The sequence below is a fragment of the Lissotriton vulgaris genome, chromosome 11 (assembly GCF_964263255.1).
Source record: "Lissotriton vulgaris chromosome 11, aLisVul1.2, whole genome shotgun sequence".
In the NCBI taxonomy this organism is placed as follows: domain Eukaryota; kingdom Metazoa; phylum Chordata; class Amphibia; order Caudata; family Salamandridae; genus Lissotriton; species Lissotriton vulgaris.
In genome coordinates, this window is record NC_141699.1 from 145,767,970 (window position 1) to 145,795,417 (window position 27,448).

Here is a 27,448-nt window from a genome sequence, read left to right on the forward strand (position 1 = left end):
TGAATTAAGCAGACCACTCTTACCCAGTCCAAAGATCAGGGCTTGATCCGTCCCCGGAAGCTTGTCTCCTTTCTGGTGAAGAATTGGCTTGGTAGTTTAGTCTGCCCTGTTCCCAAGATGCACTGGGCCAGGGACAGACTGATTTGCATATAGCCAGGTTCTGAGCTGGGATGGTACAGTGAGCTAAATAACGGTGATGGATCAAGCCCTGATCTTTGGACTGGGTAAGAGTGGTCTGCTTAATTCAGACACTCTGTTCATCACCACCCCCTTTTCTGAATCGTTTTTGGCCACTATAGGTGTGGCAGGGTATACTCAGACATGAGTCCCTTGCTCACTGTACCATCAGGATTCAAGCAAGCCGGGCCGACGACAGCTGAAATGCCAGAAACCGGTCCCCGGAACCTTGTCTCCTTTCTGGTGAAGAATTGGCTTGGTAGTTTAGTTAGCCCTGTTCCCATGATGCACTGGGCCAGGGACAGACTGATTTGCATATAGCCAGGTTCTGAGCTGGGATGGTGCAGTGAGCTAAATAACGGTGATGGATCAAGCCCTGATCTTTGGACTGGGTAAGAGTGGTCTGCTTAATTCAGACACTCTGTTCATCACCACCCCCTTTTCTGAATCAGACCTATTTTGGACCTTTGATCCCTGAACGCCTTCTTGAAGAAGGTCAAATTCAAAATACACGATCTTAGTTTAGTTCTGCCCTGTTCCCAGGTGATAAGATGATGACCTTGGACTTGCATGACACATATTTTCAAGTTCATGTCCTGCACTCCCACAGGCGTTGCCTGGGATTCAAAGTGGGCCAAGAGCACTTTTAGTTTGCCATGCTCACCTTTGGCCTCATAGTGCTCCTTGAATTTTCCTGAAAGTGATAGCGTGGTCTTCAAAGATCACATGTTCTCGTATCTCAGTGACTGGTTGCCGAGAGTATGCTTGCTGTAGTCTTTCATGGGCTACCTCCGGACAACGCAGAACTCCTGACATCGTGGGTGTTTACCATACCAAACCAAAGTCCAAAGGCGTTGCCTCTGCTTTAAAAAGTCTGAGACATTTGGGCTGTGATCCCGATACTGCAGGCTTGAGCCCATATCCCTGTGAAGGGAATTCGAAAGCTACTTGGTATTTTAGCCTTATGCTTTCTCCTTGTCCATTACACCAGGTGGCACATGTGATCCCTGCAGTGGAGCCTAAAATTCCAGTTGGAGCAGCATGTAGGCGGTCTTTCGAGCACCATCCATATCCCAGAGGATACTGCCCAATATCTACACTGGTGGCTGACCTGTAGCAGGCCTCTCTCCCATTCCTCTCAGAGCGGTGACTGGTGCATTTCAACTCGATTTGGGGGGCAGGTGTTATCTGGGAGCAGTGGAGATCAGAGGCATCTGGTCTTTAATAGAGGGCCAGTTCCACATCGACCCACTGGAGGTCAAGGCCATCCTTTTGGACCGGATGGCTTTCCTGCCATTTATCAAGGTGAGTCTGGTGCAGGTTCTCACGGACAACACTACTGCCATGTGGTACTGAAGCAAGCAGGTTGTGTAGGGGTTGCAGGAGGCGATTAAGTCCTGGGCACTGGAGGCTGCTGAAGCACCAGAACATCCTCCTGATTGCCATCCCCCTGGCACGGTCCCTGAATGCCATATCGGACAAATGAGAAGACGTCATCTGCCAGATTTTCTCAGAATTTATCTTCTCATGAGGAAACATATTCATTCTCTCTGTTGCTCCTTGTCTAGAATAGAAAAATGTTGGACATTGTCTAAAATAACACCAGCTATGTAAGTGCCAGATTTTAACAGCTTTACCCCTTATTTTTCAGTGAAAAACTGAAGTGTACATAGCTAGATCAGACTTAAGGCAGCACATGTAGCCTTTATGAAGTGCCTATCCCAGGGGATTTGTAAAACAGGAAGTTTCTGGTGAGGGAATATAATATATTAAGGTCAAGGATCAAGCCGGGTCGCCTAAATCGCAATTTGAGTTCCCCCTCCTATCGTATAGACTTGATGATGATGCTGAGAAGGTGAATTAATTACGTTAAAATGTAAGTTGTAGTCTGAGGGTATGGAAAACCATGTATATGAACTTGGATCAACTGCAATTGCTAAGTAAAGTTCACACTATAGAAAAAAACACTCCTCCTAAATAGCAGATCTGATGGCTATATTGTAAGTTGCGCCATAGCTACTCCATCCAGGCTAAATCATAGAAGTATGTAGGTCTTTTTCCCATGCTATTTATATTCTGTCACAAGAGACTTTCAATTAAGATTAGCATTCCTCCTTTAAAAAAGTGCAGAAATCCAAACCCTTGCTTCTGCACTACATTTAGGATATAATTATGAAGGTTGATGTATGACTTCCTGTTCACACTCTATGCCCTTCTAGGCTGTATTAAAGAAACACACTCATAACTGGTCTCCCTAAAATATGTATTTCTCCATTCAAAATAATTCTACATGAAGGAGCAAGTTTAAGGCGTAAGATGCTTCAGCCACATTTTATCGGGTAACAAGCATCCGCCAAGAATCCCCAAAATAATTTATAGCAGCAGTCATTCTCTTGTTGAATAGATGATGGAAATACTCTCATGATGGACTTAACTATTGAAAGCAATTCTATTTTTAGCAGGGATACATGATCTCATTACTCTAGTCTTAATTTGGCTTCAAATTTAAGTATGGTGCATTTCCAAATTGTTTTCCCATCGGTGAAAACTCTCTAGTCTACACCCCCAAGAAGCCTTGCAGATAATCCTAAAACTCCAGAGGTAAGCCACAAGTCAACTCTGCACCAAAGAAGGACTATTTTTGGAAATCTAAAAATTCCCCAAAAAGAACAGTCTCAAGAAAACTGTTATTAGGCTGCAACCTGAGAATTGAGATCTGTTGCTAGCTAGATCGTTCAAAAGAGTTGTTCTTCATAATGTACTCCAAAAGTAACTAAAGACTATCCTCTTCAAAAGTTACCTCACAGGCAGAGTCCAATTTTAGCCCATAATGTCTGTGTTTTTGGCTGCTCACTAAACAAGACGGTTCGCTCTCTGTGCACAGGTATTGCTGTGGCCTCTCCTTAAGCTTACTCTCATATACCGTACACTACATAATTGAAGTCTCCCACCAGCATATAAATATAATTGGCCTTGTCACCCACATGTTTAGTAGATAACCACCCCCAGCCAAGGTGACCCTCTCCCTTCTCAAAGCCTGCGACTTTCTTATGCCTGTTCCCCATGTTCTCTAAAATCAATTGACAATAAATTTGCTTTTTATATAAGCACCATTCAAAGAACTATCTACTTGAAGGTTCCATCATTTGTTCTGTCAAATGAACCTTTAGGCTTCTTATGAACATACACAAATGGACTGTTCACCCAGTGTGTCTACTAGCCAGAAGACTCCTTTACTTTACCAATTTATATCCTTCAATGATTTCCGCCTCAAATTAGATTTTGCCAGTATGCTGTGCTCTCGGTCATTTTAACATATTGGTCTATATAAATGCCTTTCTATTTACAACACATGTTTTATTAATTGTAAACATGGTTTATTAAAAAATGGTTATTTAAAAATTACAAAAGCAACTTAAAATATGTTGCACTTGTCCGCATCAGGACAGCATCACAGTTTCTGAACTCTTGGAATTTGAAATTAGTTGCTGTTAATATTCTTTTTGATTTCAGGCCAAATCAAAACCTGTTACTTTAAAAGTAAGTATCCTCTATAGATCCCTACTCTTGGTTGATGAGTTGAGGGATTGGTTGAGAACGGATTTCTGTGGTAAGATAATTGTTTACATTTATGTTGCTTTGCTTTATTTAAGATGGAAAATCTGTTCTCACAAGCATGGCGTTTTGAGTTGGGTGAAGGTGGAAGTTGTATTTTTGGCTTGTTTAACAGAAGAGGCATACATTGATACTTTGCCATACCTACTAAGCTATTGTTTCATCAGGTTTGATCTATTACTGCTAACACTCTGTGTTGCATGTGCGCTTTTGTGTTGTGGACCCCAGTTGATGGAGACCACTCTTTTTACTTAGTGCATCCCTCTTCTAGTTAACATTCAATGAAAAAGTTTGTAATATTAACACACTTTAGTTGCTCTTCCAGTGTAAACCAAGTGTTCTAGGCGTGTGTGGCTGTAGTTTCACATGGTTTGCATTCTCCTGCCTTCTAGCGTTGGGTCCGGATACTTGCAAGTTGTTTTTCTTCAAAGAAGTCTTTCGAGTCATGAGGTAGAGTGACTCCTCCTCTTGGTGTTAATGCATGTGGCCATCGACTCAATTGTTACATTGTTTTCTTTCTGCTGCCTGGTTCGGACTTGTGTGCCTGCGCTCTGTGTCGAGAGCAGTACGGTGCTCTGTTCAGTTTGTGCGCATCCTCACCCTCGTTGGTATTGTTTTCGCTCGAGTATTCCATCTTGCGTATCGAAATACAGAAAACTTTATCACTCTTTGAATCTGCACGCTTCAACCTCGGCCCTCAAGGGTTTCGCCCTTAGGGGCTTCCATTACAGTCTACACCAGTTTCACTAGAGGATGCCCTGCTGGTGATGTAACGGATGCCTTTCTGTTTCTGCTTGAACTGCCACACAAAATACCACCAGACCGATCTCCATTAGGTCTGTAACCTGTGTTTGTCACAGGAACACAGGGAGGAGGGTTGCAAACCTGTCTTAACTTTCTGCTTGAAAAAGACTCTTAGGGACTTTCTGGAACATTGATGTGAAATGCAGCGGAGCAGTATTGAAGACACTCCTGACATCTTTGGACATCAAAAAGTGTGGAGAAGTATGGCTCAATGATTAGAGCAGCAGACCCTGATGCAGAGGTCTAGCCCGGGACCAGGGTTCAATTCCCCGCCTCAGCGGTTCTTGGGCTCAAAATTCCACTGACCTGATAATTCTCGCCTCTGTGCCTATTCCAATCATGGAGTCCTACTCTGCAACTCTGGGCAATAGCTTGCTTAATCTCCACAACGGCCCCCACAAAGCTAAAGATGCCTGGCCTCCACCTTGGGGGTTCCCAGGAGTGGACGCCTCACAGGGAAAGCCAGGATGAGTTCCACAGCGGTATTCGTACAAGCGCCTTGAGACCCTTGCGGTGAGTAGTGCGCTATACAAGTATCTATTTACAATTTACAAGATGTCGAGGAAGAGTAGGAAGAACTCTTCAGACCATCTGTGGCAGAAAAAGATGCGTTCTTTGTTTTTTTTCTGTTTATTTACCATCAAAATGTCGACATTACAGGGCACTGAAAATGCATACATGCTTGAGTCTGGAGCATACATAGGTACAAGCATACAATTTCACCGGGTAACAGCAAAGACTTAGGCGTAAGTTGGTCGTCTGAATCAGGATCCAGAAGGGGGGGAGCACAGATACATCCAAGATAGTTATTCCATTTGTTCCATATGGAGGACCATTTTCTGGGACATCCACGGGAGACATATACAGTTTTTTCTCTGAACATGCACCAGTCCATGTTGTTTTTCCAGGAGTCCACCCTAGGTGGCTCTTTTGCTCCCTATAGCTGCGCTATGTTCCGTTTAGCTATCATTTGGCCCAGCCTAGCCTATATCTTATCCACTATTGGGGTATCTTTCATAGATTCACATGCCTGAATCGTTCCCAGTCGCCAGGGCGGGATTCCCACAGTAAAAAAATATATATACAAAAGCAGTGCCTTAGTAAGAAAAGTAGTAGGCTGAAAGAAAATAGGCCCAGAAGGCCCAACACTTAGCAGCCTATGTACCTCATTATATGAAAAGACCTTAAAAATAGCTCCAACCAATCAGCTGCCAGCATCCTCTAGAACCTTCCCAGCAGAGTCAGTTCTCCTCAGATTTTTACCGCGCGTCTTGTGGAAGGGAGTCTCCCCGAGTGCCTACTCAGTTTCTTCATCCTTTTTACTTCAAGATGTCTGACAAGAAAGCTCTCTTTAGAGGCTGCAGGACCTGTGATAAGAAGAGGGTCCATGTTGATGATCAGCACAAGGACTGCATCTACTGTTTACATCCTAACCATGTAGTTAAGGATTATAGAATATGTCGTACCTTTCCTGCTAAAACCATCAGAGACAGGGAAGATTGGCTGAAATCCTCGTCAGCTGAGGAGGATGACATGGCTTCAACATCTAGCAAGAGGGCTAGATCCCACGACAGCTCCTCTTCAGAAGGAGGAAGCACCACAAAGCCTCTCATGAAACTTCTGACCAGTCAAGGCCTGAGATTTCCAAAAGGCCTTCTACCTCCAGAACTGTGAGTAAAGCCCAGATCAAGACCCTTTCTCTGGTGTTTTCTCATACGGTATCTGTGACCACTGCTGCTCCTCTTTCTTCAACTACGGGGTCTACCATGGCTATTACCTCACCTATTGTGTCTTCTAAAATATCTACGTCAAAGAGATCTAGTGTGGCGAAGGAATCGTCTATCAGACGAAGAGCCAGTCGAAGACATCTTCGATGAAGACCCAGTCGACGGCGACATCACCGTCCGCGAAGAGCCCGTCGACGACGACCCCATCGATGAAGACCCGGTCGATGACGACGCCGTGGACGATTCCGTCGACTATGACACCGTCGACTAAGACGGCCCCGTCGACGACAAAAAGTCCGTTGACGAAGGGTTGGTCATCAGCGATTCCTCCAGTGTCACAGGCGACACCTATTTCCTATACTCACTTCCAGTTAAAAACCTACCACAGGCAAGACTACAGCAATATCTCTCCATTACTACCATCACATATTTTGGAGACGTATGTGCAAGATGATGAGTCTGATGAGGAAGATGAGGAGGGTCCTTTCGGCATAGACTACAACTAGACAATTAGAACTACAAATAAAATGCCAAGATGATGACGATAAACAAGATTTCCAAGAGCATTTTTATCAGGAAGATGTTTCTATCCCTTATCAAAGGCATCCTAAAAGGGCTTCACATCAAGGAGAGACAAGTCATCTTCCTCCTTCTTTGATACAAGACCTACAGGCCATGTTGGCTGATTATCGGCAAAAGGTTCCTTCAGAAACCACTATTTCTGTTTTGCCTCCCGCACCGGCCGTCCTACAAGCATCACTCCCGCCGGTGGAGGTTCCTACTTCTCCAAGGCAGCCATCTGGGACAGCACCAGAGGGGCACCAGGATACTTCATTCTTGGACGAGGAAGGTATTGAAGAGGGTGAATTAACCGACACACTGGTGATGGGGATCCCTGGGATGAATACATCATTCAAATGCCCTCGCCTCCTATTCCTCAGCCATCAGATTCTCTTCCTGAGGTTATCGGCGGCTTCCACAACATCATGCAACGGACTGCAACAAGATTCCAATTGCCAGTCACTATTGAACAATCTGACTGTTTCTTGCATGATTTTAAAGAGGATTATAGAAAAATAACAAGAGCAATTTCAATTATAGACTACATCTGGAATGAAGGTCTTAAAATCATGAAGACGCCTGCCACTATACTTGCGGTTCTTCCGCAGATTTAGAAGAAATACCGAGGACCTCCGGCTACTCCATCTTGACTTATAGGTCATCCACGCCTGGATTCAATCATATCACAAGCTGCTCAGAAGAGATCAAAGAATCCGGCCACACCAATTTCAACTCCGCCTGATAAAGATGGTAGACGATTGGATCTGATATGAAAGACATTTTCCACTAACTAACTAAGGCATCCTCCATTAAAGCAGCATATTCCCTGGTAATTTTAGCACAGTACGACCGCCACATGTGGTCGGATTTGACAGAGTTCATAGACCTCATCCCGGAAGATCGTCGGCAAGAGTCAAGAAAAATTGCGTTGGAAAGTTAACGTGCCGCATCCGAAATTGACTGCGCTCTAGACATCGCTAATATAAACTTCAGGCAGCTTGCAGGTGCTGCGGTAATTAGACGCCAGGGATGGCTGAAGGCAACATCTTTTAGGCCAGAGGTGAAAACCAAAATCCTAGATATGGCCTATGACGGCGATTCATTATTTGGGAAGCATATAGATGAAGCATTGTTGGCTATCAAGACTGAAATAGATACTGCCAAATCATTGGCTGCTCTCCAGTACAAACGTGGATCTTTCCGAGGAGCCAGAGGTCGTGGCTTTTCATCCAGGGGAGGTTGTCACAATCAGCAGAACAGGCAGTACCAGTCGCAATACAAACAGCCTTACTACCAATGACCATACAGGCAAGCTTCATCTGGTAGTTTCTCTCGTCAACAGAAAACAATGAGTCCAGCAGGACGCCAGTCATCCCTCCCTCCCTCCCTGTGGGCGCAAAGATCTTAGCCTTCTTTCATCAATAGCAACAGTTCACGTCAGATCAGTTGGTCCTCGACCTAGTACACAAGGGTCCCATTTTGGAATTCACAAAGAAACCACCTACGATCCCGCCCAAGGCTCCCCCTCCCCCTCCCCCTTGTCTTCACTTACTTTACAAAGAAGCCTTAAACATACTCCGCAAGAATGCGATAAAAAAAGTTCCAGTGCCGCAGAAAGGATAAGGGTTCTACTCTCGCTTCTTCCTTATAAAGAAAAAATCTGGGGAGTGGCGCCCGATTCTCGATCTTCGCAAGCTCAACAAGTTTCTGAAAAAACAGAGTTTTCGAATGGTGACGCTTGCCGACGTGTTAAGCTGTCTCAACGAAGGAGACTTTATGGCTTCTCTGGACTTGGAAGACGCATACTTCCATATCCCTATACATCCCAAACATCGCAAATACCTACGATTCACAGTGGCTGTCGTCCACTTTCAGTTCAAGGTGCTTCCGTTCGGACTGAAATCAGCACCAAGGATTTTCACAAAATGCCTGGCACCAGTTTCTGCAACTCTGAGGTCTCAGGGAATACATGTGTTTCCCTACCTCGACGACTGGTTGCTTAATGGACCTTTGGTACAGGTTACGAAAAAGGCTATTGCAACATGCCTACATCTCTTTTCAAGTTTAGGTCTCAATCTCAATGAAAGCAAATGACAGTTAAATCCTATCCAAGTGATACCCTTTCTGGGAGCAATGCTAGACACCGTACAGTGCGAAGCATTCTTATCAGAAGATCGCCAGCTATGACAGCAAAAACTAGCTAAGTCAATCTCAAAAAGGTCAGTTTCTGTCCGGACATTCGCTTCTCTTCTGGGGATGTGCTCGTCTGCAATAAACCTGGTTTCTTTGGCACAAATCAGAATGAGACCTCTGCAAGAAGAATTGCACCTACAATGGCATCAAGCCGTAGGGTCATTTGACGACTCCATCAAGGTGACATCGCGCATGATTCACGCTCTCCATTGGTGGTCTCAAAAAGCAAACTTGTCTCCGGGCCTCACATTCTTGGCAACCCCCCCCCCCCCAGAATTTGTTCTAACTACGGGCGCATCCATGGAGGGCTGGGAAGGTCATCTCCAAGACTTACAGATTCATGGAGGATGGTCCCAACAGTACCAACAAAAACACATCAACAGTTTGGAGCTGTGGGCCATTTTCCTCTCTCTGCAAGCATTCCTTCCGAGGATTGCGGGCTCCTCAGTGCTGGTCCGACCGGAGAATACGACCAGCATGTATTACATCAACAAACAGGAGGGAACGAGGTCACTGTCCCTATCGCAGGAGGCTCAGGAGCTGTGGGAGTCGTTTACAGCACATAGTATAACCCTAAGAGCAGACCATGTCAAGGGGCTTCAGAACACTTTGGCCGACACTATCAGCAGATCTCTCTCAGGATGTCACGAATGGGAGCTGGAGCAGGTGGAGAAGATCTTTCACGTTTGGGGCAAGCCAACATTAGATCTGTTTGCAACGAGAGAGAACAGCAAATGCCATTACTATGCCTGCAGATTCCCTCAACGGGGATCAAGAGGGAATGCCCTGTCCATGCGATGGTCAGTGACTTATGCGTACGCTTTTACCCCAATACCATTGATACCGAAAGTGCTTCAAAAGATGAAGAGGGAATGTTGCAGTCTCATCCTGATCGCACCTCGCTGGCGGAGACAATATTGGTTTCAGGAACTACTCCTATTATCACAGGAACACCCTGTTCGTCTACTTCCAACACTCACGATGTTGAAAAGGGTCAAATACTACACCCAGATCCACAGTCGCTGCACTTGCATGCATGGCTCCAGATTTGTTCGATTTTAAAGATCTGAAAATATCTCAGGATTGTCTAAATCTCGTGCCCACAGTACAGTCAGGACGTATCGCTTTAAGCGGAAACGATTTCTCATTGGTGTGAGGCAAATGAATCCAAGCTCCAGCGGAGGATATCCTTCCTTATTTGCTATCTCTGGTCAAAGCGGGGCTTGTGTTCTCCTCTATCAAGGTTCACCTCGCTGCAATTTCCAAATTCCGAAAGAGCTCTAACAAACCTTTGCTATGCTCTTCATCACTTATCAAAAAAATTTTAAAGGACTTTTTCAAGTCTTGCCTCCGATTCGGCCACCACTTCCGGAGTGGGAATTAAACACAGTTTTATCTCAGTTAATGACCATTTGAGACAATTCACAAGGCTGAGCTCAAATTTTTAAACTGGAAAGTGGCAATTTTATTAGCTCCGACTTCAACCCGAACGGTTAGTGAAATTCAAGCCTTCACCATTTCAGAACCTTTTTTACAATTCACTAGTGATTATGTGATTTTGCAGACAAATCCCAAATTCATCCCTACAGTACCGTCTCAATTTCATCTGAATCAGCCCTTAAAGCTTAAAACCTTCTTTCCGGACCCAGTTACGCCGGCGGAAAGAGCTTTACACTCTCTCGACGTCAAGCGTTGCCTTAAATTTTTTTTACAGAAGACTAAGGAAATCCGTCGATCCAATCAATTATTTGTTGCCTATGGTCAAGCCACACTGGGAAAGGCTGTAACGAAGGCAACTATAGCCAGATGGATTGCTTCTGTTATTCATTTTTGCCATGTTAAAGCCAACAAACCTTTACAAAGACAGGTCAAAGCGCATTCCATCAGGACTATGGCGGCTTCTACGGCACTATTTGCTGGTGTTACATTAGAAAACATCTGTCGTGCTGCTACATGGAAGAATGTCCACACGTTCATGAAACACTACTGCCTACAGTCTGCGTTGCAGGACGATGCAGCGGTGGTACAAGCTGTTCGTCAACATCTTCCTCATTAAGGTTAGAATTATAATGCCTCTGATGTTGCATTTATTTATGTATAGATGTAGATATATGGCTATTATGTTAACAGATGTTAATTAATGGCTATTATTGCAAAATATGTTTATGTACAATCAGTATTTCATTTTAAAGGGTTTTGTATACCTTATTAATACCTTCCCGGATGTGTATGGGAGTATATACACTCTGTCTCCCACTGTCCGCAAACAACACTATTTGGCTTACTGCTTGCTATTCTGATTCAGGCATGTGAATCTATGAAAGATACCCCAATACTGGATAAGAAAACAAGTTACTTACCTGTAACTACAGTTATCCAGTATTGGTATCTTCCATAGATTCATATACACCCGCCCTCCTCCCCGGCGAGACAGTTCTCTATGTGGGATACCTACTTCTCATTTGTGCTAAAAAAATCTGAGGAGAACTGCCTCTGCTGGGAAGGTTCTAGAGGGTGCTGGCAGCTGATTGGTTGGAGCTATTTTGTAGGTCTTTTCATATAATGAGGTAGATAGGCTAAGTGTTGGTCCTTCTGGGCCTATTTTCTTTCAGCCTACTAATTTTCTTACTAAGGCACTGCTTTTATATATAAATATATATTTTTTTACCGTGGGACTCAAGCCTCAGCGACGGGGAATGATTCAGGCATGTGAATCTATGAAAGATACCAATACTGGATAACTGTAGTTACAGGTAAGTAACTTGTTTTCTTATCTCTACTGTTGAGGTCGGTGGGCTCCCAAATATTCGAGAGACATCTTTTAGCCTTCGGCTGTATGACTTCTCCCGACACCGGACTCATACATTCGTGAACTTGTGACCATATGCATAAATAAACAAATCAGCCCACATCCACGCCTACAGTCACCCTAATCCATCTTTCCCATTTTGGCCAGTGTTGGTCTGGAAACATATATCCTGTGGAGGATCTTTAATTGGACCAAACGTAGTCTAGAATAGATGGCAACCTCCTTTAGGGAGGCCAGAGCCTCCTGCCACTCCTCCACGTCCATCTCCAACCCGTCTCCCTCCCAGCGCTGTCTCTGGAGTGTCAGAGGATACGGGGTGTTATTAACCAGCTTTTTGTATGTCAAAGATATAACCCTATCCGGTAAATAACCATCTAAAAGTCTGTCCTCTAGCGGCGAAGCGTCCGATAGGGAGGTGTCTTTAGGTAGATTCAACTGTAGTGCGTGTCTAACTTGCAGGTACCGGAAGTACTCTGAGTCTGCAAGTTCGCGGCTTTGTTGCAAATCGGTGAACGACATCACCTCCCCGTTTTCCCACAGGTCTCCGACAGTAGAGATTCCAATCAGATCCCACTTGCCGAAACCTTTTGTTGTGCCCAGTCATTCCGAGTCCCACAAGGGAGTTGCCAGCGCGAGTTTCTCATCCAACCCCAGGCTCTTGCTAGCCGCATGCCATATAACCACCAAATGTTTAGTCAGGACCGTAAGATGATACCGTTGGGGCCTGGAGTAGAGCTCTGTAATACGTCCCCCCCGGTAGTATCCATTTGTCCATCCTGTATGCAGGATCGTCTCCAAGTTTATATACACAGTGGTTTATGGCCGCCAGGTGTGCGGCCCCGTAGTATCGTTTTATGTCAGGTAGACCGATACTCCGCCGTACCAACCCAGGACTAACTTCTGCAGCACAGTACAAGGCCTTCCCTCCCACAACAGGTTTCTTTGCAGGGTCTCGGTCTCATCAAAGTAGCTGTCTGGGACTAAGTCGAGGGAATTCTGCAGGGCATATAAGTAGTGCAGCAGTGACCTCATTTTTTTTTTTTAATTTTTGAAAACCTTTATTTGAAGAAATGGATGCATACAAATACGGGCCTACAACCCGGGGGCCGGCCACGGAACAAAACTGGAAAGCACCATTATCAATTAAAGGCACGGAGTGGTTAGACGATATTACCTAACGCTGTAAGTCAATGATATTAACTAGCTGGAACCACTCGACATAGGATCAAAGGAGGTTAATTTTATATATTAAAGAATAAAGGATCGGTTGTATAGGTAGTAACCTGGTGTACGTGGCGGGGAACAATCCAACTGTTTCATTGAAGTACAGCCAAAAAGCAATAATCAGAAAGGTCCATAGCATGCAAAACATAGGTTCGCTTATAGTTCCTCAATGGTAGTATCCACGCCCAACCACAAGTACCCAGAGAAAAACTGAACAGCGTTTTCCCCAGTAATAAAAACCATCAGGGAAACAGATAAGTTGCAATCATTATACATCCCAACCCAAGAAGTAAGAAAACAAAAGTACTAAAAAGAAAAGGAAGTAGGGGGACTCCACGTTACTGTACCCGCCCCCCAGTGGTAATGGCGATCAATAATACAAATAGCGAACGTGCTTAGGGGCGGATCGATTAATTCAGGAGAAACAGAGCCATGGGTACCATATTACATATAACACCTATTCCTCCCCTCACAGTAACGCACCCCGCGGGGTTACGCACAGTCGTGGAGATCCAAGAAAAGGACACAAAAGAGCCATAGAAACAAAGAACTACCTAATAGACCCTAATCCACCCGTCCCACCCTGCACCAGGCTATGGCCTACCCCCCCCAGCAGCGTGCCTGTCGCCCTAATTATGAACCCGAAATATAGAAAAAGATAATATAGAGAAACGGAAAAATAAAGAGAGAAAAAAGAAAAGCCTGGGGAGAGGAACCATTTAGCAAATGGTGCGGCCCCCGCCCCCCGCCCACACAAACCATGAGCGTGGCCCAAAACGAAACTGGCAAGTGTTCAGTAATACGTAAATAGTCAAGTCAAGTCAAGTCAATAAATTTATATAGCGCGCTACATACCCAAAGGGTCTCAAGGCGCTTGGAGAAGGGTGGGGAATTACTTGTCAAATATCCACGTTTTAAGTTGCTTTCTGAATGCTAGGTGGTTCTGAGTAAGGCGAAGGTGAGTGGGAAGTGAGTTCCAGGTCTTAGCTGCCAGATAGGAGAAGGATCTACCTCCCATGGTGGTTTTGTTGATGCGAGGTACAGTGACAAGGGCTTGGTTGGCGGATCGTAGCTGGCGGGAGGGGGTGTAGAAGGACAGTCTTGTGTTGAGGCATTCGGGTCCGATTTCGTAGAGCGCTTTGTGTGCGTGGGTTAGGAGCCGGAAAGTAATCCTTTTATTGACGGGGAGCCAGTGGAGGTTTTTCAGGTGTGCAGAGATGTGATCTTTACGCGGGATGTCTAGTATAAGCCTGGCTGAAGCATTCTGGATGCGTTGGAGTTTTTTCTGGAGTTTTGCGGTGGTACCGGCGTAGAGGGTGTTTCCGTAGTCCAGACGGCTCGTGATCAGAGCGTGGGTGACTGTTTTTCTCGTTTCGGTGGGGATCCAACGAAATGTTTTTTTGAGCATGCGAAGAATGTTGAAGCAAGATGAAGAGACGGCGTTGACTTGTCTGTTCATCGAGAGTGAGGAATCCAGGATGACGCCCAGGTTCCGTGCGTGGTCCGTCGGGATGGGTGCTTTTCCAAGGGCCTCTGGCCACCAAGAGTCATCCCAGGCGGAAGGGGAGGTGCCTAGGATGAGGACTTCTGTTTTGTCTGAGTTCAGTTTCAGACGGCTATGCTTCATCCATTCGGCTACTTCTTTCATTCCTTCATGTAGGTTGGTTTTGGCGGTGTTAGGGTCTTTGGTGAGTGAGAGGATCAGTTGAGTGTCATCAGCGTAGGAGATGATGTTGAGGTTATGTTGGCGTGCGATGGCCGCGAGGGGGCTCATGTATACGTTGAAGAGGGTGGGGCTGAGTGAAGATCCTTGTGGTACGCCGCAGATGACTTCAGTGGCCTCTGACTTGAATGGTGGGAGGCGCACTCTCTGGGTTCTTCCGGTGAGGAACGAGGTGATCCATTCCAGTGCTTTTCCTTGGATTCCGATATTTCTGAGGCGTTGTAGAAGGGTGCTATGGCAGACCGTGTCGAAGGCTGCGGAGAGGTCGAGGAGGATGAGGGCGACTGTGTCTCCATTGTCCAGTAGAGTTCGAATGTCGTCTGTTGCTGCGATGAGGGCGGTTTCAGTGCTGTGCTTGGCTCGGAAGCCGGACTGTGAGGAGTCGAGGGATTTGTTGGTTTCGAGGAAGGCGGCGAGCTGGTTGTTGACCGCTTTCTCGATGACTTTGGCCGGGAATGGAAGGAGTGAGATAGGGCGGTAGTTTTTGAGTTCGGTGGGGTCAGCTGTGGGTTTCTTCAGGAGGGCGCTGAGTTCGGCATGTTTCCAGCTTTCCGGGAAGGTTGCAGAGTTGAGGGAGCAGTTGATGACGTCTCGGAGGTGCGGTGCTAAAAATACGAAGGAATCAACAAAGTATCACAATGTAGGGCAGTCCATAACTCCATTCACCGATTAACAGTCCTCCGAAGTAAGAACCGGGTTCATCCTAGTCCTTTCTTAGGCAAAGTCGCAATGTGCGCCGATCCAGTGGGCATAGGACATGGCGATGAGAAAAGGCCGTGGAAAAGTTGCTGGACTATCAACGGAAGCAGCCAATAGAACCCCCTCTCCCGAGGGCAATGCAGAAACTGTTCACAGCAGCCGTGTATACCAGTGTCAATGTACACCAGCGGTTCCACCCGCTCACGTATCGGATCGTCGCTACCCCAACCAGAAAGCGGGGAACAATCAACGACCTCACCGGGCCCATCCGCGTCCTCAAGAGCTGACCCGGGAGCAATGGCGGCCATTACATCCCCCTGCACACAGGAGTCCCGTACCATGGTCGACCTCCAGGTCTTCAATGCTTGCAGGACGTCGCCAATCGTGGGTTCGAGCTCACCAGTACAGGCCCAAGCGGAGCACAAGGGCAAGAAATCTGCATCCCGGGACCCTGCACAGGACATGGCAACAGCCGCCATTTTGCGACAATTGCGCCGTCTCTTCGGAATCATCTCCAGGGGTGAGCTCAACAGCAGAACCCCGGCGGGACCCCCCTCGAGCGCACAAGCAGCACCCACAGCGCTGAAATGGGAACCACAAAAGAGGGGGATCCGCCGGCGACACCGCTCCGCCAGGATCCCTCTTCGCCACCGAGCGAAGGAGCCCGGTACGGCCGGACGGCAACAAAGGGGGGAGCCATCAAACACGGCGTCCCCAACCCACAACTTGCCGCACACCACCTCTGGAGCACCGGACGGTAGTCCCAGGCACGTTCATTTGCCTCCGGGCTCTTCGCACATCGGCATCTTCTGGCCGGCCCCAAACCTCCACCCGAGGCCGCCTCCGACACCGTCTCGCCGGCAACTCGCTAAGGGCGAGGCCCCGGTCTCAACCCCGGGGAGGCCGCACTTTCCGGGAGGACACCGCTGTGGATCCACCGAGCACCGGACCCACCAGGATGGATGGTAAGTGACTGCAAAGCTCTGCATGTAAGTTGTTGTCCGTTTTGGGCAGGATGAGCGACAGGATATTAGAATTTAGGCAGGTAGGACGGCGGAGCCGAGCTAACGTGCGGCCATCTCGTTGTCGAGCTTGGCTCCTCCCCCAGCAGTGACCTCATTTTAAATAATGCCTCCCTCCCCAGAAGTGAGAGCGGAAGTTTCTTCCAAGTGGCGACATCACGTTTAGATGTGTTCTTTGTTGAAGGCAGTTCAAACACTGACCTCAAGCTCGAAATGCAGATGCAGTACATTTTGCCAGGTCAACAATCCACAAGTACGGTAGCCCCTGTCCCTCTGGCCTGTCTCGAACATCCGGGCTGTACTGTTCCCATGAGGCACAGGGTCAAGACTGATTTACATATGGCCATGTCTGAACTGTGGATTAAACCCAGATCTGTGACTGGGGGTGAATGTTTTGCCAATGTGCAACATTCCGTCCATCATCTTGTGTGTTTCGCTCCAGTAAAAGGGTGGCAGCAGCTCAGTCTGCCAACCAATGGTGCATCGCCAATTCACCCCCCCCCCCCCTCCCGGATTCCCGGAACCAGTAACATCAGATTAGTGGGTATTAGATATTATCCAACTAGTCTATTGTCTGGAGCTCATTACCACACCTCCAAATATTCCACCTCATACTCACAGGCTCTCTCTGGAACACAAGACACTACACAAACCGGGTGCTCAAGCTGTCTTGCTTAAAGGATCTGTAGAACCCAACCCTCTACAACATCATGGGTCAAGAGTATACCCCTTGTACTTCCTAATCCCCAAAAATGACTGATCTTTACAGCCAATCTTAGATCTACAGCCCATAAATCATTACATCCTGTCAGAAAATTTCCATATGGTCACTCTCCAAGATGTGATCCCACTTCACCACAAGGTGACTTTCTGTCAGCCCTAGACTTAAAGGACTCTTACTTTCATATTCCAATACATCCAGCACATCGCAAATACCCAAGATTAGTGATAGCAGGTAACAATCAACTAGGCTTCACCATCAATGTCCAAAAATCTCATCTTCAGCCTTTACAGGTTCATCCTTATTTGGGGGCTATTCTAAACACACAGGTGGGATTAGCCTATTCCAATACAGCAAGAATCAAAAATATCCAAACCCTACTACCATGCTTCCAAGTCAATCAACAGTTGACAAAACTATCATGCGCATACTCGGTATGATGGCATCATGTGTCCCTATAGTGCCACATGCACAGCTACACATGCATCGCTGCAGGAATGTCTAGCACAACAGTGGTCTCAGTCACAGGGTCAGTTAGAAGATCTAGTGTTGATAGAAAGTCACACTCCTCGTTCTCTGCCTGTTAAAAGGGTGGCCTTTCCTTGACCCTGTTCCCCACATCATCCCAACATTGGATTCATCGCTGAGAGGCTGGGGTAATCGCTTATGCAATCTCACAGTCCAGGTTCTCTGTGACACCAAACACAAGGGTTTCCACATCAACTGTCTAGAGCTTCAAGCTTTTCACCTAGCAGTGAAGTGTTTCTATTTCACCTGATCGCTAAGGTGTTCTTAGTCTGGGCAGACAATATGAAAACCATGTACTATGTACAAAAACGGGGGGACAAATTCTTTACAGTTATCAGGCCTGTCTTAGACCAATTGGCGTTGGGTTCTACATTCATCTGTTAGCGGAACAGCTCCCAGGAACAGACAACTATTTTTTTACGTCTGCAGGATGCAGCAACAAGTCCATGAGTGAGAAGTCCATCCTAGAGTTCTTCTCCTTTACTTCCACAAGTGGGGTTTTCCACAAATTGATCTGTTAGCAAAAATGCCCAAATTTCGATTCCAGGTTCCCACACACACTATCTAGGGCAGTTCTCCATGAATGTGTTGGTCAGAGATATTTGACCAATACAGCCCCTGGTGTGAGCTTTTCTGGCCCCCCGAACTTGGGGAGGTACCAACCCCAGGAAGAGTAGTAAAAAGCTTAGGACTAAAAATTGATGCAGATCTGTCCATGGCCCCCCAAGTCTCCGCGGTAGTGGGCTCCTGTGTGGGCCTACTTGGGCAACTCCGGAAACTTGTTCCTATTCTCTCTGTTCAGACATTACAATCCATTGTGTCCGCCATAGTCATCTCTCGGCTGGATTATGGAAACGCTCTTTATCTGAGCCACCCTCGGAAGCTCCTTAGGAAATTGTAGGTGGTTCAGAATGATGCAGCCAGGCCTATTTTCTCCCTACCGAGGAGAACACGAGCAACGCCCCTTCTACAGAAATTGCACTGGTTGCCCATCGAACACGGAGTGCAATTTAAATGTCTCTATATAGCCCATAAAGCCATCTATGGAGAGGCCCCCAAATATATTAAAGACCGTTTGAGAAAGTACATCCCAGGCAGAGCCTTGCGCTCCTCCAAAGCCTGTAAGCTAACCCCACTGAAATTCAACCTTAAATCGAAGGGTGGTAGAGCTCAGTCAGTCCTCCTTCCTCAGATCTGGAATGAGCTACCTGCAACTTTGCAAGGGGAACCAGTGTTACTGCCCTTCAGAAAGGTGTTAAAGACCCACTTGTTCAAAAAGACACCATCTCTAATTTAAATCGCCAGTTGGGTCACAGGCGGACTACCGGTGGCTATTTGTTGTGTTCCTTTCTTTAAAAGCGCTTAGAGACCAGTGTTGATTTGCGCTATATAAAACTATAGTAACATAACATAACATTTGTCTATGCCCCTTCCCCCTTTTCCATCTACTTCCGTTTCTGATTCGGAAGCTCAGGCAAACATCTCTCACACTCATACTAGTGGCTCCCACATGGGCCCAAAGGCCCTGGTTTACTACACAACTAGAACTATCAATAGTTCCCCACGAGAAGCTTCCCCTCAACCCCAGACCTTCTCTCTCAGAAACCATGGAGAAATAGAGCACCCAAATTCCAAGGAACTCAACCTAGCGATTTGGCTCCTGAGGTCATAGAAGTTGGTTATCTCAATCTTCCACCTGAATGTAAGACCATTCTCCAACAACTCGCAGGCCTACCACTTGAGTAATGCTAACCAGCGAAATGAAAAAGATGTGTCTGTTACTTTCATTTCATTTAAAGCTACAAAACACAACATTGTTACCTTTTGCATCTACAACTCGCTGGCCTTGCATTCATATTCATTTGGTTACATCTGGCTGCAGTAGCGGGCTGGAAGGTGTTAAGAGAGTGATTCCACCTGAACCTACCTGGAATCTAAACATTGTTCTAACATGACTTATGAGTCCAACATTTGAACCACTAAATAACTGCTCCCCTCAGTTTCTCTCTTGGAAGGTCGCTTTTTTAATTCCCATCACTCCACTCAGGCGTGTTAATGAGCTCCAGTCACTAACTTTCTTCCAGTTCCACAGAAACTGATTCTTTGCACCAACTAAAAATTCCTTCCAATGGTGGTTTCTCATTCCCACCTTAATCAATCAGTTGATTGTTCTTTCCTCAACCAGACTCAGTTGCAGTAAGGGCTCTCCATACATTTGATGTTAAGATAGCCCTTATGTAGCACAGTGATAGAACTAAATGCTTTCGCAAAGCTCTTTGTTGTTTTCTCGCCCCCTCATAAAGGAAAGCCCATATCCAAATCAGGCATTGCCAGGTGGATTGTATTGTATTTTATTTTAATTGCATTTGTATAACGCATACTACCCCTGACAAGGCATCAAAGCACTTTTTTCGGCGAGTAGCACGCTACTCTGGACCCAGAGAGGATTAGTGTTGAATTAGTATAGTGAAACATACAAGTACATTTTAAGTCGTGGATAGGTTAGTCAGGGTTTTGGATTCGGAAGGATAGAAGAGGAAAAAAGGTTTGTATTTATATAGCGCTTGTTACCCCTGATGGGGTGTTAAATGCATTCATACATGTTACGTTCAAGCCAAAAGGACTTTACTTACACCCCCAAGAGCACACTCCACTCGCAAGATAGGGGCTTCTATGGCTTTTCTGGGCAATAACTCACTAGCTGATATATGCAAAGCAGCTACATGGTCTACACCACACACTTTCACTAAACATTATTGTGTGGATGTTTTAGCACGCCAACAAGCTAATGTAGGTCAGGCGGTGCAACGTACACTCTTTCAAACAACTATAACTCCTACAGGTTAGCCACCACTTTGGAGGGTACTGCTATATAGTTTATGCAAAGCATGTGTATCTACAGCCACAGATGCCTCTAAAAGATTGTGTGGTACTTACCCTGTAAGCATCTTGGTATGTAGTGCCATAGATTCACATGCCCCTCACCCTCCTCCCCGCATACCTGTGGCCATTGCAGTTTCTTTAATTTTTCATATGAATGAACATCTCTTTACTTACACTTACTTTACACTACATTCTCACATTCCTGCGACAAAACAATCTTTAACAATGGAGTCAAAGCCCATGTGCATAATCCCCAAGAGGAGGAATCACTACCTCATGACTAGAAAGACTTCTTTGAAGAAAACCACTTGCACGCATCCCGACGCAACACTAAATGGCAGGAGTCTGCAAAGCATGTGAACCTAAAGCCCTACATGCGAGGAACTGATGCTTACAGGTTATGTAACATAATCCTTTCACTTTCTGTGAGATTCCAGAAAGAAGCCATACCAATATTCTTTTTTGTTTATTGCACAGCGTGGTTAGTTTTATATAGGTTTCTTCCTTTTAAGTTAATGGCATATCTAATTTTTTTAAAAACATTTTGGGGAAATTAAATCCTTGCTTTGAGGTTGGAGTTTATTTGGTTTATTTTCATCTGCCTTGGATTGTCTTGCCATACGTTATCATGTTTTGGTGTTCAAAGGACAATTTATGAGTAATTTCTTTCCCTAATGCCAAAGTTGTGAACTTCAGAAATGTTGTGCCACCCTTGTAAGCTTGGTGTGAACACATAGGTGACGCTTTACTCACTCCTTAGACTTTTGAATCTGGTTAGTCCGTACCCATAATCAAAATCAGGAAAAGCTTTCAAACTATCTAGTCAAGTCAAGTCAAGTCAATAAATTTATATAGCGCGCTACATACCCAAAGGGTCTCAAGGCGCTTGGAGAAGGGTGGGGAATTACTTGTCAAATATCCACGTTTTAAGTTGCTTTCTGAATGCTAGGTGGTTCTGAGTAAGGCGAAGGTGAGTGGGAAGTGAGTTCCAGGTCTTAGCTGCCAGATAGGAGAAGGATCTACCTCCCATGGTGGTTTTGTTGATGCGAGGTACAGTGGCAAGGGCTTGGTTGGAGGATCGTAGCTGGCGGGAGGGGGTGTAGAAGGACAGTCGTGTGTTGAGGCATTCGGGTCCGATTTCGTAGAGTGCTTTGTGTGCGTGGGTTAGGAGCCGGAAAGTAATCCTCTTATTGACGGGGAGCCAGTGGCGAGCAGTTAGTTTGTTTTAGTTCTTTTAGTGAACACTTTGCTTTTGGCCAATAGTTATTGCAAGTATTGTGAAGGCGCCTTAGCTGAGAAAAAATTTGGAGATGTTTTTCTTCAGAGCGATAACTGCCTAAACTCTTTGCTTATTCAAGTTTAGTGGAAACTATTGCTTAGGTATTTTAATTGCTAGTTTTATGACGGCATTGTTCCCTCGACAGCTTTTGGAAATTGTTCTATTTCATGTATGCTGAGGACTTGGGGAAATGATAGTTAAGATAGTTTTTGGATTGGAATATATTGTTGTACAACTGTGCACCCAATGTAAAAGATATTCTAAAGGTTTATGACTAAAAAATGCACACTTCATCCTTCAAAAGATAAGTTAAGTGGGACAGTTTGAATGGTTGGAATTGTTAGAAGTGGCAGCATTTTCCGATTATTCTACAATATGGTGAACATTTCTATAATGATTGAATTGATTTTTTTTCATATAATTTTCTTGATTTTGGTGAAACAATCCATTTTGTGTTACTAGATTGTTTGTTGCATTGGTTGTGTAAGTTAAGGTTGCAGCTAAAGTGGGCATTCAATTGCAGTCTCTCTGGACTTTTCATTGCTCTGATTTTGGCTAAGTAGGATGTATTGATTTCTCTAACAATTAATAATTGAATTAGCATATTGTGTTAAAGAATCTATCATTGACTGGAACATTGATCTTAGGATAATCAGTCACAAAACGAGTTGTGTGATACCTGGAACTCTGCAACTAGGAGATCTGATACTAGGAAGCTGTTCAATTTGTGTTTAACATAACTCACAGGTGATGCAACAATGTGTGAGGGAATAAGCTCATAAAAATATGGATGTGTGACTTTCATTTGTAAATCCCTTTGCTTTTGGCTGATCTGCCTACTATTATATCGGATTTCTAACACTGTAAACATTTTTATCACCTGCACATACTTTTCCAAAGCTTCTGGAAAAAGTCAAAACATAACAATGGGTGTGAATAAACAATTATTTGAAGAGCCTTTGGTTGTCAGAACTCTAGCACCTTCTGTTAGTTGTGATATTCACATTGGTGTTTGCCCGAGATAAATGCCAAATAGTTTCATTAGATTTGGCTGTATTGAAACACTATATTTTTATTTTTCAGTTAGAAGTGATGCACAGATTTAACAGCATTTATTTTTAGTCATGGTTGAGCTAGGTCACGCATTCTATCAGAGTTTTATAAAGCGCGAACATGACCCGGAAGTATCAGAGCGCTTTACATGAGCACCAGTTGCATTACACAAGGACACATTCATTTTTGTTAGGTATGGGGTGATTAAGTTATTTGCCCAGAATCACAGGATGTTTAGCGTCGGTGCAGAGACTCCAGCCTGGTTCCCCAGTTATGAGGTTGACTGCCCTAGCCGTTAAGCCACATCCTCTCCCCTCGACCACTTTTAGTTATTTATTTGTTAAACATTCTTGATTTGACTGATTGGTCATTTCCCTAATAAAGGGACTATTGCATTTGTAGAAGCTACAGGATTCCCACATTCTCTGTTAATTGTTAATAATGTAAAGTGCATTGACCTAGTCATGTTATCTATTAATATAATCCTGAAAATGGTCCCCTGTCAAAGAGAGAAACTTGCACTTTCTACGGTGCCAATTCATACAATCTTCTCTCCACGTTATACAATTTTTGCAGTACATAGAGATCTTAGATGTTACTTTTAAGGACTGAAGTGTCTTTTTAAAGAAGATTATATAGCTCTTTAGTCACCAAGAACATTGATCAATGGAGGGTACTTATATTTTGAAGGAATTTACTGACAAAGGGGAAAAAAATGGAGTCATTCAACTAATGTTTCGTATATACTTGTTGTACTTAAGATATTTGGTGCACTAAAATGGTACTGAGTTGCTCATTTATGTTTGTTAGTTGGAACCTGACTTTTTAATTACACATTATACTCCAGGATATTGATCTTTATAGACCGTGGGGTGCATATCTGCATAGATATTGCTTCACATGTTCAAATCAGTTAGTTGTTATATTTACATAAATGGGCAAAGACATTTTATTTGACAGACCTAGATTGTTGAACTTAGTCCTTCAAGATGGATTCAAATAGTTGTTTTGGATGCTCTGTACATGCATTGGGGCTTTGGTTTATTTGTTCGTTTGCTAACATATGTTTGCTAACATATTTTCTGTATATTAATGTATTGTACGTGTTTTAAGTTCCATGTGTCTGTTTCTCAAATGATGTGACTTCTAGGTGGCAACGGTGTCCGAAAAGTCTCGTATTATGGAACTGGAAAGGGACTTGGCTTTGCGAGCGAGAGAACTGGAAGATCTTCGGCAGAGAGTTGAGTCAACCAAACTACCTGAGAGTGTTGATACTTCGTTATCGCTGTTACAAGAAATAAACTCTTTACAAGAAAAGATTGAGGCTTTGAATAATGAGCATCAGCATGAGGTTACTTTGCTGAAAGGAAAATTTGAAACAACTGCGGAATCATATCAACAGGAGATCATGACTCTTAAATCCAACACAGAGAAGATTGTAAAAGATAACGAGGCCTTAAAAACAAAGCTTGAGCAGGCAAACAAGGACAACTCTGATGTTGCTGAACTATGGAAGTCAAAGCTAGAGTCTGCTATATTGTCACATAAACAATCCATGGAGGAACTACAGTTGTCTTTTAATAAAGGTGCTGGCACTCAGGCTGCTGAATTTGTTGAACTGAAATCTAGGCTTGAAACTCTTACATTGGAACACCAGAATGAAATCAAGAGTTTAAATGCAAAACAAGAGGCTGAAACATCATCTCATGTGAAAGAAATGGAAGCACTAAAGGCAAAACTATTAGAAATGACAGAAGATAGGGAAAGGGAGCTTGAGAGGTTGAAGGCCAGCCTGGATGCAGCAGAAAATCAGCACTTGATAGAAATGGAAGATCTGCTTAACAAAATGCAGGACACTGAAATTAAGGTAAAGGAATTGGAGGCACTACAAAGTACATGCCAAAAACAAGAAAAGGTGATTGATGATTGTAAGTCACAAATCAAGGCTGCAGAGGAGAAGATTTTAAGTCTTGATGTTTTGCAGAAAGCCAATTCTGAGGCCATTTTGGAAACTGAGAAACTTAGAGAGAAACTTGAGGCAGCTGAGTTGCAGATAAAAAATGTTGAAAGTGAAAATCTTGCCCAGCGTAGTAAGGTTTGTACATCATTTCATTTTATTTTTGTTTTGTATTATTTTTTGTATTTCATTGATTAGATTTTTCACAAACATTCCAACACCATTGTAAGTAGTAGTATAGGTTTTACAAGAACATGGTGGAGAATAAAAACATATGCAGTACTGCATCCCTTAGTCCAAATCAGTTGCTTTTTCTGCAATAGGCTGCGTTCTTCAGCAGTTAACCCTTAATCTTTTGGCTCAAACAATTGCTTATGTCTGCTCCTCCAACTTGTCGTAGTTACCTCTTTGGGATTTTATTTTTCCTGTCTAGCGGACTCTGCTTCCTTGCATTGGGTGGCTTATGTTTCTTTCAGATGTGGCTACTTTCACCATCCCTGACTTTAGCTTCTCACAAGCTCCTAATTCCCATTCTCTAAAAGTCTTGGTTTCTGTCCTCTTGACTATCATTTCAGAACTCAATGCCCTCCTCACCTGATGACATTTATGGTCTGACTTCCTTTGACTTGGCTCCTTGTGTGCCTGTTGTTTTTTGCTTTGTCCATCTCTATGGCTCCTGTACTTTCTTTTGCTCTGGATCTTGCTTTTTGCTGTTGCTTCATTTAATCTACATTGATCTTCTCAATCTTATTCCTCGGAAAAAACAAAATGGATAGCAGCTACCTGACCAGACCATGCTAGTTAAACACTATATTCAAAATGAGAAAAAGCTATGTTTTCAAACAAATTAGGAAATTTAACAAAGAAAACACCAGCTTAATGGAATAAGCAACCAGCATAAACCACAGGTAAGAGAAAATAGGCGGTGTAATGGATAGGGAAGGGTGGATTAGGTAGCAGGGTACAAATAGTAGCAACACGTTATAGACAGGGGTACAGTTATTAATAAAAAGGAGCAGTGAATGTTCTGTGGTATAAGTGGGTTTAAGGTTCTAGAGTACAGGTACAGGTAGGGTTAGAGGCACTCTGGTATAAGGAAACAAAAGATAAAAGAAGTGTATAGATAGGAATAAGACATTAGGGTGTGTGTATGTGCAGAGATACTATAGTACAATTGGTTGCAGATGTTCTACACCATGGCAGGAGTAGTGCTAGTTTGGTATAGGCAGGGGTTAAAGTGCTAGGATGTGGAGTATAGGATTAAAAGTACTAGCATAAGTAAGGGTAAGAGATACTGCGGTGTTGTCAGCAGTAGAGTCGAAGATATAGGAAAACCTAGTGCAGTGAGAAGGGGTGAGGAACTGTTGACATATAGGAAGAGAGGTAGAAATAGGAACATAAAGGTAGGAATGATCTGAGGGGTTTCCGAGGTGAAATGACAGTACAAGAGACTCAAGGGATTTATGTAATCTTGGAAAAAAATCTGCAGAGATTTGATTGCATGTGAGGCATTCCCCAGGATTAATGGATCCTCCTGGCAATGTCATTTATTTGAAGCAAGTAGGTATGTTGATAGTATTTCTCTAGAAAAGGCTGTGTTAAATACATCTTGCTCAGATACAGTCAGATCTCTTGATTGATCAACTATGTCACTTGGCATCTAAACTCCTCCAAGAATGAACATAAAATTAGTGCTTTGGCATTATCCCCCACTCCCATGAAACTGCCTTCTTTTGTTTTCTTTTACCCATTGTCTCTGCTCTCCTCACTCCTGCCTCTATTTCTGTGCTGGTTGGCACCAGTTGGTTCCATTTCCCCTGGCCTTTTCAGCTTCTCTTTTCCCTTAGCCAAAGTCCTTCTCTTTTCGGTGGACCAGGCTATATCTATTTCCCCTGGGCCCTGCTCCTTCTGTTTCACCTGGGCCTTGCTCCTTCTGTTTCACCTGGGCCTTGCTCCTTCTGTTTCCCCTGGGCTCTGCTCCTTCTGTTTCCCCTGGGCTCTGCTCCTTCTGTTTCCCCTGGGCTCTGCTCCTTCTGTTTCCCCTGGGCTCTGCTCCTTCTGTTTCCCCTGGGCCCTGCTCCTTCTGTTTCCCCTGGGCCCTGCTCCTTTCTGTCTCCCCTGGGCCCTGCTCCTTCTGTTTCCCCTGGGCCCTGCTCCTTCTGTTTCCCCTGGGCCCTGCTCCTTCTGTTTCCCCTGGGCCCTGCTCCTTCTGTTTCCCCTGGGCCCGGCTCCTTCTGTATCCCCTGGGCCCGGCTCCTTCTGTATCCCCTGGGCTCCTTTCTGTCTCCCCTGGGCCCTGCTCCTTCTGTTTCCCCTGGGCCCTGCTCCTTCTGTTTTCCCTGGGCTCTGCTCCTTCTGTTTCCCCTGGGCTCTGCTCCTTCTGTTTCCCCTGGGCTCTGCTCCTTCTGTTTCTCCTGGGCCCTGCTCCTTCTGTTTCCCCTGGGCCCTGCTCCTTCTGTTTCTCCTGGGCCCT

The 27,448-nt window shown here is 44.8% G+C and overlaps 1 protein-coding gene across 13 annotated transcripts in view; it reads left to right on the forward strand.

Annotated features, from left to right (window-relative positions):
• Window positions 1-27,448, forward strand: part of CLIP1 (CAP-Gly domain containing linker protein 1) — an 804,228-nt gene that overhangs the window by 318,076 nt on the left and 458,704 nt on the right. For 7 of the 13 annotated variants that reach the window (XM_086942960.1, XM_086942953.1, XM_086942956.1 and 4 more), the window contains one exon: window positions 24,169-25,113. In XM_086942960.1, the coding sequence (XP_086799086.1) occupies window positions 24,169-25,113 (945 nt within the window). Of the gene's footprint in view, window positions 1-3,690; window positions 3,718-24,168; window positions 25,114-27,448 lie in introns of all 13 variants that reach the window. The other 6 variants (XM_086942955.1, XM_086942961.1, XM_086942965.1 and 3 more) reach the window with 3 other exon arrangements.